Source organism: Lolium rigidum, chromosome 7 (assembly GCF_022539505.1).
Source record: "Lolium rigidum isolate FL_2022 chromosome 7, APGP_CSIRO_Lrig_0.1, whole genome shotgun sequence".
NCBI classification, from domain to species: Eukaryota; Viridiplantae; Streptophyta; class Magnoliopsida; order Poales; family Poaceae; genus Lolium; species Lolium rigidum.
The window spans coordinates 189,091,507-189,103,407 of NC_061514.1; the positions used below are offsets into that span (position 1 = coordinate 189,091,507).

The window sequence follows — 11,901 nt, forward strand, 5'->3', positions numbered from 1 at the left end:
AATAGATTTCTTCTTCCACATGGGCGCGTGTCCGAGCGGCGTCATTCGGAACGGAACCGTCCGCCGGGACCCTTTCCAAATATTACATCTAGATCCTTGACCATACCAAATATATCAACACCATCACGATGGGGAGGCTTCCTCCGGTGATCAGCCTCACCGTCGTAATGCTTTCCTTTCTTTCTTACGGGATGGGTAATCCTAAGAAATCGACGATGCCCCGAGTACACGACCTTCGACCTTTTTCCAAATAATCACCTTCGAGCTCATGTAAACGGTGTGTGCATGCATTGTATCCCTTGTTTGACTGTCCTGAAATGTTACCAAGAGCAGGCCGGTCATTGATGGTTACGAAAAGCATCGCTCTTAGGTCAAATTCCTCCTGCTTGTGCTCGTCCCACACACGTACACCTGCTAGGGACCACAGTCTGTAGAAGTTCTTCGACTAATGGCTTCGGTACACATCAATGTCGTTCCCGGGTTGCTTCGGGCCTTGTATGAGCAACGGCATCATAATGAACTTCCGCTTCATGCACAACCAAGGAGGAAGGTTATATATACAAAGAGTCACGAGGCCGGGTGCTATGGCTGCAGCTCTGCTCTCCAAAAGGATTCATGCCATCTGTACTTAGACCAAACCTTAAGTTCCTTGCATCCTGTGCAAAGTTTGGGAACTCTCTATCGATTTTTCTCCATTGGGATCCATCGAGCGGGGTGCCTCAACATCACGTCTTTCTTACGGTCTTCTTTGTGCCATCGCAACAACCTAGCGTGCTCTTTATTCCTGAACAAGCGTTTCAGCCGTGGTATTATAGGAGCATACCACATAACCTTGGCAGGAACCCTCTTCTTGGGGCGCTCGCCCTCAACATCACCAGGGGTCATCTCGTCGATCTTATACCGCAATGCGGTGCACACCGGACATGCATCCAAATTCTCGTACTCACCGCGGTAGAGGATGCGAGTCATTAATGCATGCATGTATCTTTTGCACATCTAATCCTAGAGGGCGAGACAATCTTCTTCGCTTCGTACGTGCTGGCGGGCAATTCGTTACCCCTTGGAAGCTTCCTCTTAATTATTGTCGGCAACTTTCCAAATCCTGAGTCGGTGACACCGTTCTCCGCCTTCCATTGCAACAATTCCAGTGTGCTTGCCTAGCTTTTTATGGCCATCTTCGCAAGTTGGGTATAACAATTTGTTGTGATCTTCTATCATCTTGTCGAAGGCCAACCTTTCCTTTTCAGTTTCACATTCTCTCCTTGCATCGGCAATGGCCCGGCCAAGATCATCATCGGCGAGGCTCATCCGGTGCCTCTTGATCTTCTACTTCATTGTCTTCATTGCCTTCTGCGGTATCATCGTATTCGGGGAAATTGGGATAACCGTCATCATCCTCTTCCTCTTCTTCATTGTCTTCCATCATAACCCCTCTTTCTCCGTGCTTGGTCCAACAATAGTACCTGGGCATGAAACCGGATCGCAGAAGGTGGCTGTGAATGAGACTCGAGCGAGCGTAATTTACGGTATTCTTGCGGTCCACACATGGACAATACATGAAGCCACCATGTTTGTTTGCCTCCGCCACGGCCATAAAATTATCCAGGCCCGCGAGTGAACTCGTCAAACCGTCGGTCAATGTACATCCATTGCCGATTCATCCGCATGATATAATTAAGCTGGTCAAAACCATTACGAGAACATCACGATGTATATATACACATGCATTTTATCAATTGCGGATGAAAAGGATAAAGTTGTTAACCTCGATGAAGAAGAAAAAAGCAAGTTAAGTGTGGCTTGATTTGTGTAAACTCAAGTGGCAAATCCTCTTAAGCATTTCATCGAACACCTCTTGTGCATGTGAAGAAGAGAGGAGAGCAATACACCCTCTTGTGAAGATAGTGAAAAAATGGCTAAGTGTGGCTCACACTTGGGCGGGGGCAAGGTTATATAGCCGGAGGGGGCCTTTGGACCCGGTTTGTCATACAAACCGGGACTAAAGGGTTCCCCGGGCTGACACGGCCTGCCGCGGCCTGCGGGTGGACCCTTTGGACCCGGTTTATATGACAAACCGGGTCCAAAGGCCGCTTACGAGACAGGCGCCAGCGGGTGGGGTCGTCCTGGGCAGAAACGAACCGGGTCCAATGGGGGCATTGGACCCGGTTTGGTTCAGCAGTGGGTCATTTGCTTGGGACCAAAGGCCTCTTCTCCACTAGTGTATCCTGCCTCCGGGTCGTTTTTAGGTCGTTGACCCACTTGCAGTTGCGGTTGCTGTGGGTGGACTTCACTGTAACCGGATCCAGGTGGGCCAGGCAGGGCATGTCTCTATACTCCTCGTAGGTTTGCGGGGCGCGGGATCCGCCAGCTGTGACCTCAGTGCCATGCTGCTGACCCCTGCCGGCCCCGCCTCCACGGCCGCGTCCTCTTCCGCCTCCTGAACCTCCGTGTTGGAACGCCATGGCGACCATCTCGGATCCGCCACTCTTCTGGTCATCAGGGTTTTTGCGTTTATGGCTGCTGCTGTTGCCGTTATCACGGTTCTTCTTTTGTTGATGTAGGGGGATTCTCTGTAGCTGCGATATCACCGCGTGCGTCATCATCGGCGGCAGTATGGTCACTGGCAATGGCGATCATTTCATCCAAAGTCGGTTTATTTGCGTTAGCCAAACAAGTGAGCTTATGCCTCAGCAATCCTCCTCTCTGCAGTCCACCAATGAAGGCGTACATGGCGGTGGTGTGGTCGACGTTTTCGCACTCGTTCCTGCATGCCAACCATCGTGTGAGGAAGTTTCTTGAGGATTCTCCCTTCTTCGGATACAAGCTTGTAAGTCGCTTGCCGTGGCAGGTCTTTTGTAGGTGCCTCCGAAGTGTTTCTCGAAAGCGGTCTTCGGGTCAAACCAGCAAAAGATGGAATTCTTCTCGAGGTCGCTGAGCCGGATCCGAGGCTGGACCTACAAGGTACAAGCTGGAGCATGCGGCGGCGATATTAGGGGTTCCTCCGGCGAAGATTCTTGCATTATAGTAATCCTCAATCCAGGTATCCGGCCTTTCGGTGCCATCATAATGCTTCAGGTTTCCGGGTAGCTTGAGGTTCATCCTTGGCTTTGGTTCCTATCGAATCATCCTGCCAAAGCACTTCGGACCGATGTAGTCGGTTCTGTATTCGTTGAGGCGTTCCCGCGCGTCGCGCGAGCCGTGGCGGGGAGACTGTGAGCGAGAGCGAGAGCGAGATCTTCGGCCGCCGCCTCCGCCTCCACCTCCGCCGCCACCGCTAGGTTGTAGTGAGGGAGACCTGCGAGGGGGCCGATCCGACCTCTTGCTTCCGCCTTCAGATTCTCCTCGGCCCTCCCGGTGCTGGCCCCGGCTCCTGCGGCTACCTTCGCCGTGGCGCTGGCTGCCCTGGTCGTTCCGGCTCCGGCGAGGTTCCGGATCGCGCTTGTCATCCCGACTCCTCCTAGGCTCGGGCTCACGATCGTTGTTCTGGTTCCGGCGAGGTTCTGGCGTGCGCTCCCTGTTTCTGTTTCTTGAAGGCAGCACGTTGTCGCGGATAACAATTCCACCATGCCCCTGGGGCCTGGTGTTTCCGGCTGGACTACGGCGGCGAGAAGGACGCGGGTAACCATTGGGCGGAGGAGAGGGGTTGCGGTACTTGTCCCGTCCAGAGTACATTGCATCCTTTCCCTTTCTTGGATCTGACGGTGGCGTCTTTGATGGTACGGGGATCGGATTTGGGTGTTCCCTGGCTTTTCTTCTGCGTTCCGAAGATCCGGTTCGCGATTCGTCATCTTGATGGCGATTATTGTGGGCGTCCTTACGCGCGGTGGAGACGCAATGCTGCGGGTTAGACTCCAACTTGCGCGAAGTGTCCGCCTTGCTCTGCTGCTTCGCTCGCTGAAGCGACGAGCGTGCGAACGTAGTCGATGTCGATCTCCTCGTTCTTTTTCTTCAAGATCTCTGCAGCCTTCGTCATATTGTCCTTTGGGGTTGCGAACGGCTGCTGCTCCGTTGGAGTTGCGAAGGTGATCCTGCGGGGAGCTATCAACTCACGCCGGGTCCTTTCGACCTCATGATGAGCTTCAACGATCTTGTCCTCCCAATGCTTTCGGAGTTCCTTGACCTTTGCCAGTCCTTCGTCCACCTCCTGCTCGCGCTGGATGAAGTCTTCCACAAAAACTGCGGCGTGCTTCCTTTCCTCCAGCATGGCGGCTGCGGTGTCCTTAAACTTTTTGGCTGTGGCCAGCAGCTCCAGTCTTTTAGCTTCTAATGCTTCTACGTCTTCGGGAGTGATGGGTTTGTTAAGAATATCCGAGCGATAAACCGCATCCATGCCTGCTTGTGCGACCATCTCTTCTGGCGACAGGAGGTCCTCCGAGGAAGAATCCTTACGGGGTCGCTCCCGCGACATTGGAGATCCCTGATGGGATGGCTGGGGGTCGGATTGGGTGCCTGCCTCTTCTGATCCGTGTTCTCCCAGCGCCGCTACAGTCGCAAGTACCTGCTTTGGCTGGGCGGAGTCAACTTCAGGCTGATCACCGTATCCATATTCCTTCACCTTGCGATCGAACTCTTCAGTGTCCATGGATTGGGTATCTCCGGAAATTGGGCTTAGATTTCCCAAAATCGACTCTTCGGCCGGAGTTCCGCTTTCTCCGACAGCCTCTTGCCGATCCGGAGCAGCGTTGTTTTCCGGGGCCTCGACCTGCTCGGGACCGGCTCCGGCTTCTTGAGGGCGGTTCCGGTGGTATGGGCCAAGAAGTGCACGAAGTGACACCTTTGCTTCTCTAACACCGGGAGACCCAGGCGGATCTGCATTGGTCTTCCACCTTTATTTCCTGCTCAGGGGCGGATTGGGTGGGGTTTGATTTTTTCAGATCTAAGGCGGAATCTTCGCTAGGAAGTTCCTGCGTCTCAGATCGGATCTTCGCGACTGCGTCCCGCTCGGCAGCGGTCGCGTCAGCGCTACTTACCAGTGGGTTTCCGTCGGAATCGACGGTTTCCCCGATGAAGATGTGTATGCCGCCAACTGGGACGATGGAGAGCTTGACGGGGTCGGTTTTAGCCGGAATCCAGCACTCATCCGGAGGGACGATCGGCAGATTTCCGGCGTAAAGGACACGCCCCACAACGATGGTTTTGTCGTAGCTTCCCATGGCGGAACCCTCCCGGTTCCGGCCTCCAGACGCCGCAGGCCCCACGGTGGGCGCCAACTGTCGTTGCCTAATCGACGGTACCTCGGAGGAGGGATCCTCACGAGGGGGAGAAGAAGTAGGGGCCATAGGGCGGAGTGCACACGGGACGGTGGTATGCGAGTTACCCAGCTTCGGAACACCTGCACGATGACAGGGCCTACTGCTGCTTGTCTGGAATTATCTGAGCGCTTTCGCGTTGTTACAATGAGTTGTGGTTGTGCCTCTAAGGCTCCCAGGATCCGGCTTATAAAGGCGCACAGATCTAGGGTTTACATGGAGAGTCCTAGCCGGATTACAGGTTTGCCTAACTACGATGCTATGTCTTGCCGTGCACGTCAAGGATCCGCCTTCCTCTATACGTCGTCCCGGATCCGGGTTCCTATTGGGCCTTCATGGATCCGGGTTCCTCCTAAGGTCGGTCGGATCCGGCTCCCCTGCCCCTGGGCCGGACATCTTCCGTCAGGATCAACAGCAACTGGGCCGCCCGATGGGCCACACGCCTCATCACCATCTGTGGGCCACCCGGGCTTGCCGGATCTAGGCACTGTCGATGGTACACCCATGAAGTACACCCACAACACTATGCATGTCTGTTGTGAATGTTGTGCTCATGGTGCAACGATTTATTTATCGAATGTCCGTGTTTTCTGCATATCAAAAACGTATGCAACATGAAACATTCCGAAATCACTAACCTTCTTTTGGGGACTGCCGACCTTGCACGGCAATGAATCCAACTCGCCAAAGAACCACCATTGTCAGCTATGAGACCTCACTCATCCTCCCCTCACCCTGAAACTCCATACTTGAGCTGTAGAATGTTACCCTAGATTAGTTTGTGCCAAAGCAATGCCCCACATCATAACATGGCTTCGAATGAGATTTAAGGACTTGGAGCTTTTTCAACTTGTCCCTGTTAGGGAAACATGGGTGTGGTTGGGTTTTTTCTCAGCTAAAGTCACTTTGTGCCCAAGTCTTCAAGATGAAATATGTCCTAGAAGTGGATTTCTTGCGGGTCACAATACCTCGGAATGCCTTGGCTACGTGGCAAGCCATTATCATCTATCGGCAAGCGCTGATGGGGGCATGATTAGGCATATTGGAGACGGATCGATAGTTGCCATTTGGGCTGATAGATGGGTTCCTAGCATAACAAAAATGATAACATCACTTCAAATATGAAGAAATGAACATGGTGTCTGACATCATTGGTACTAAAAGTTGGTCGAGAAAGACATATTTGATCAGACAACATTTTATTGCACCGAATGTGAATGCAATCTTGAATATTCCACTAAGTCAAGGTGGAGGGGAAGATGTTCGGTCCAGAGGCTTGGAGAAGTTGGGCAATTAAATATTATTATTAGCTCATATCACTCTATTTTGATGCATAACGAGCATGTTGCTCTAGCAGAAGGGACGACTATGTGTACTTCGAATCTGGAAACAATTGTGGTCTCGGCTATGGAATCTACATGTAGTGCCAAAGTTCGTGTGTTCTGGTGGCGTGTGATCCGAGCAATCTTAGCGGTGAAAATTACACTTCAACACATACACATAGGTGAATTAGCCAGGTTCAAAGTTTGCTTAAGAATTAGCACCAAGCGAGGACACGATGCATGTAATAAGGCCAGCTAACACTAGAGCTCATCTTTGTGTCATGCATGCTTGCACATTGACAATTTACGAGTCGTTGGATGAACACTTTGCCTAGTTTTGTTGTTACCAGCTTCCATCTCGTTGGTGTTGGTGTTGTTTGAATAAAGACTGAAATTTCCCCGCAAAAGAACTTTTATGTGCGCAATTATGTGTGTATGGGTGGGTTGGAGCGCTCAAACTGTTCCAGGTTAGGGCTTCTCTTCCCCTTTCTTCTCCAAATTTCATGGAATGAGTTCAACCAAGCTTCAACCAAAATGAGTCATGTAATTGGTTGTACCTGACAATGGCCTTGTTGAAGGCATTATTTTGAGAGGCGGACTTTTCCAAGGTGAAAACCTATCATTGATTAGGCGACGACAACATTGGTGCATTGTTTCGTTATTGGGCTGTCGCTTTTGGATAATTTGGATGTCAGGTGTTACCTTTCGCGGTGGTTTGGGTTGTAGCTGCAAGGAATTGTTCATTGTGACAGGACCTTTTTTTTTTCTTATTTTTGTATTTTGGTCGTGTGCATCTGTGATGTCTTTTGGCATTTGGTTGGTGAAGAGGTTAGATGTAATAATTGGTGTCTTCAACGATATTAGTATTCTCTTTATAAAAAAATGAGAGCGGTGGAGAGATGATTAGTATTCTCTTTATAAAAAAATGAGAGCGGTGGAGAGATGAGTACAATGAGATTTGAGAAGAGACTCGTTGGGGGCGAAAAGAGAGAGAAAGGAAAGGAGCAAAGGACCCATCCATGGCCAACAAAATTCCTTTTTTATATGAGTGTGACTAGTGTTTTATCAACTAAGAACTAACTTCGTTCTCAATAAGATGATGTCATCAAATCTTTGTTGCAACCCATAACTAGCATGAATTTCGAAGCAAATCTAATGGATCCGTGCATTTTCTTAGTTGCATCCCTACTTACAACTGAAAAAACTCAGTTGCAACCGCACTTGCAACTGAAAAAGAAACTCGGTTAGAACTCAACTTGCAACTTATGCACGAATCATAATGCAAATCATAATACAATCTAACGATGTAGAACTTGACTGAACACGAACTTAGTTCTTAACTAGCTAGCTGAGAACTAGCAAAACCGTTTTTATATGAAAAAATCTTGAGCATTTCAAATTTTCAAGTTATCTGTAATTCCAGTATTATTATTTGGTTCAAAGGGTGTAGCTAAGGCTGACGTTACCCGGCTAGTAGTACAGTCAGCTGTCAAGACTCAAGCATCAAACAGAGACGATCTCATTGCTACCCGGAGAAACAATGCCATTTGTCGACCCTGATACCGTATTTATGCTGGCTGCCATTATCTCCCAGAGATTCGTCGCCGGCGCGGGCGTCATGAGATGTTGAAACGGGTTCGCCGGCGGAGCAATGTCCATCTCTCCTTCAAGCATCTTCACCACCACGCCCATCGGCGGCCTCGCCTCCGGCTGCTGCTGCACGCACCAGAACGCCACTTTGCACATCCTCTCCGCCAGCTCCCTACACAGCTGCATCTGCAGTTCATCCGCCGTATCGACGCCGCTGACATCGCCCAGGCACGACATCGCGAGCTCCATCAGCTCGCCTTTCTCGTACTTGGTCCATGCCACCATGGGGAACCACTGCTGGCCGACGTCTAGCGCCGCCTCATCGAAGTTCCTCCTCCGGCCGACGATCTCGAGCAGTAGCATGCCGAAGCTGTACACGTCGCATTTCTCCGTGATGCCTGACTGCATCCACATCTCCGGTGCGGTGTACCCTGGGGTGCCGCGCACGCAGGACATGGAGACGTGCGTGTCCGCGCGGTTCACCAGCCTCGCGAGCCCGAAGTCGGCCACCTTGGGCGTGAGGGTGCCGTCGAGGAGGACATTGCCGGCCTTGATGTCGTAGTGGATGATCTTTTTCTGGCACTCCTCGTGGAGGTACCGGAGTCCCCTGGCGATGCCGACGGCGATGTCCCGCCGCGAAGGGAGGCCGACGGCGCGGCTTGGGTTGAAGAGGTAGGCGTCGAGCGCGCCGTTGTCCATGCACTCGTACACCAGCGCGAGCACGGCGTCGTGGAAGCAGAAGCCGAAGAGCCTGACGAGGTTGATGTGGTGCGTCCTCCCGATGGTGCCAACCTCCGCCATGAACTGCTCCCCGGATCTCTGGTCGAGGCCACCGTGGAGCACCTTGACCGCCACGGCGAGGCCGTTGGGGAGCACGCCCCTGTACACCGTGCCGAACCCACCGGCGCCGAGGCGGGACGAGTAGTTGCGTGTCAACTCCTTGAGCTCCTGCGGCGTGAACCGGATGGCCTTCTCGGTGGCCATCTCCTCCAGGAAGTTCTCGATCATCATGTGCTTGCCCTTGTTTTTGCGGCACGTCCTGGCGACCGCCCACACAAAGAAGAGCAGGACGAGGAACATCACTCCCGTGAATGTGAATTGGAACACTGCGCATAGTTGCAGCAGAAAGGAAAATCAAACAACAGAAGGTTATGACAATCGTATAGCAGCTGATTCAGGAACTGAATTCAGCGTCACCTTTATCCGATGCCATCTTGTCCGGCTCCGGCCGGCTGGTAGAGTGCGCCGGCTGCTGCCGAACCAAGCAATCAAGGACCAAGATGAGAGGCACGATACAATAGGATGGGAGACAGATCGAGGTCACAGAGCCAGCCAACACTGAAATCAGGCATGTATGTATGTCGCTGCTGCTGAACCAGGCATGTATGTCGCTGCAGTACTCCCGTCCCTCGACACTTAATAAAGAAGAAATATATTGTCTTTTCTCAACGGGCGTGTAGAACTGTTGGCATGGCACCACTGAAATCACTGGAAAATCGAAATTTCGTTTATTTCAGTTTTCAACGAGGCCAACTGACCAAACATTTTGCTACAATTTGAGTGAAATCTAACGTTAGCTTGAATTCTTTTGACATTATTTCTGAATTTATTTTTAATGTGCATGCCACCGAAATACTCTGGCAGAGATGCAAGTATTTGTACCTCCTGAAATGGTTCAATTTTCAGAATTTGTGGGGAAATTGCACTGGAAATGAAAGCCACTGAACAGCTGAGATTTCACCAATTTTTACCCATTTTGGGCCAATCTGGTGTACTATCGATGGTAGCAACGTACGCACACTAAACACAGTACTTATGGGAGCGTGTCTGCTCAGTGCTGACACGTCTATCACGAGCAGAGTCTGAGGACTTCTCTTTCATGAACCTCACAAAATTCGTATCGAACACCAACATGCTGTTGCTAGTAAAGGTAATCTAACTACGGTGAGTGCAGTTGCCCAAACGACTCATTTCTCTACCGCGCCAACAAAATATGGTTCGGCGTTGGCGCTTCCCAGGTACCCAAAGGGAACTCGCCATTCGCCAAGAAGACAGGACATGGCGGCCGGCTGAGTCCAGGTCAATCTCGATCATTCTTTTATGATGTGTTCACTCGCTTGCCGGCTGGGATCTTAGCTGGGGTGTTGACTGAAACAAGATAGTTTAACAACTTTTTTTTTCTTCTTCTTCCTCCTCTTCTCTTCCATGGGCAACGGGTAGAGCTTGTAGAATCGCATCGATTTTACTATGCATTTTTTTCCTATAATGAAACTCGGAATTTTGATAGAGATCACCGCGAGGAATCTCATCTCCCGACGCAGAGTAAATTCCAAAAAAAACCACCATAACACGGCGAAGTTTGAAAATTTCCACTATTTGGTGGAATTGTAAAAAAGAAAACACCGATTTTGTGAGAATTCGATGCAATGTGCACTGAATCAGGTTTTAGTCATGTTAACAAGGTTTATGACAGTGGCTCCCACTCTCAGCGGTGATGTGGCAGAAAATATGACGGCCGAGGACGAGCAATGTTAGGCACATGGTTTTTAGAGGGTTTTATGTAAATCTTTGGGGGATCCACATCGTCAACTCCTCTCTTCTATTTTTCAGTTTCTTTTTTCATCCGTCCTATTTCTTCCTACTAGAACCCGCACCTCCACATCTCAAAAATAAAGATCCCGCCCATCCACGGTCCATCCCACCACGGTACCTCCGTCCCTAGCCATCGCCGCCGTCGCCCTGTACCTCCGTCGCCGGCAACTGGCGTCGTCCCTCCTCTCCTCGTTGCTCCCTTCGTCCCCTTGACCCGCCTCATCTCTCCCAACGTCGGTAGCCGCCGCGAGCTTCGCGTCCCCATGGTGTCATTCCCATCGGAGGATGTCCGACCCTTTTCAATCCGTCACCCGCGCCGCTGGATCATGCCGCTGGCCACGACTCCACCCTCGGATTTGGTCAACCTTCAACATAAATCCGGCTCCTCCTCGAGCTCGTCCCTCTCGGCCTGCTCAACCTCTGGCCAACCTCGGCCTTCACCGCCGCTGCTACCCTGCAGGTCCACGACAACCGTGTCGAGCTCGAACAGGGACGGGCGCAGGCGAGCAAGCACCGACAGGAGTGTGGCCGCGATGAGTTTCGACATGGGCGTGGGCAGGCGAGCTCCAATAGGAAATGGCGTGGACTCGTGGCGGGCTCGGACAAGGGCGCGGGTGGGCGAGCTCCAGCAAAGCAAGTCCGCCACAAGCTCGGACAGGGACGACCGTCGTGGTTGACTTCCTAGCGAGCACCGCCGTGAAGGGGTTTTTTCAAAAAAAGTCCAAAATAGGTGCCTATCTACCATTTTTAGATCGATTTCATCCAATTTATTGCACACAATTCATCTTTACCTCGTTATTCAACACAAGTCTCGTATTTGCAAGTTTTTCATTTAGATCTATATCTTCTTACTATATTATATTGTAGGGTGTTTGTGTTCATGTGTGCTTGTATTGTAATGTTTCCACGCTGTGTAGCTCAACCTCTCTCTCACTTTGTAACACCTTGGACACCTCCGGCCAGGCTGTTACCCCTCACATTCCTCTAGGATCTCTAAATTAGCCTCACAGATCAACACATGTCTGTCCTGGGTACTTGGTTCTCACTCATGCGCACTCAAGATCAACTTCATAGACCAAAACATGTTTTTCCTGCGTACTTCGTCCCCACTTGTGCGCATCCGGGATCAACTTCCTGATTGATCATCC

General features: G+C 51.2%; 1 protein-coding gene across 1 annotated transcript; it reads right to left on the bottom strand.

Annotated features, from left to right (window-relative positions):
- Positions 1 to 8,074: 8,074 nt before the first annotated feature.
- LOC124672392 (G-type lectin S-receptor-like serine/threonine-protein kinase At1g34300) lies at positions 8,075 to 11,300 on the bottom strand. Its single transcript, XM_047208629.1, has 2 exons — positions 11,183 to 11,300; positions 8,075 to 9,267 (listed from the first exon to the last, which is right to left on the bottom strand). Exons 1-2 carry the CDS (start codon positions 11,298 to 11,300, stop codon positions 8,075 to 8,077), a joined length of 1,311 nt encoding a protein of 436 aa, XP_047064585.1.
- Between the last annotated feature and the right edge of the window lie 601 nt (positions 11,301 to 11,901).

Bases quoted from the DNA above. Each gene is read 5' to 3' on its own strand.
- LOC124672392 (XM_047208629.1), bottom strand. From the start codon at position 11,300: ATGTCGAAACTCATCGCGGCCACACTCCTGTCGGTGCTTGCTCGCCTG. The intron at 9,268-11,182 runs GTTGGCCAGAGG...AACTATGCGCAG, and splicing joins CAGCGGCGGTGAAGGCCGAG to TGTTCCAATTCACATTCACG.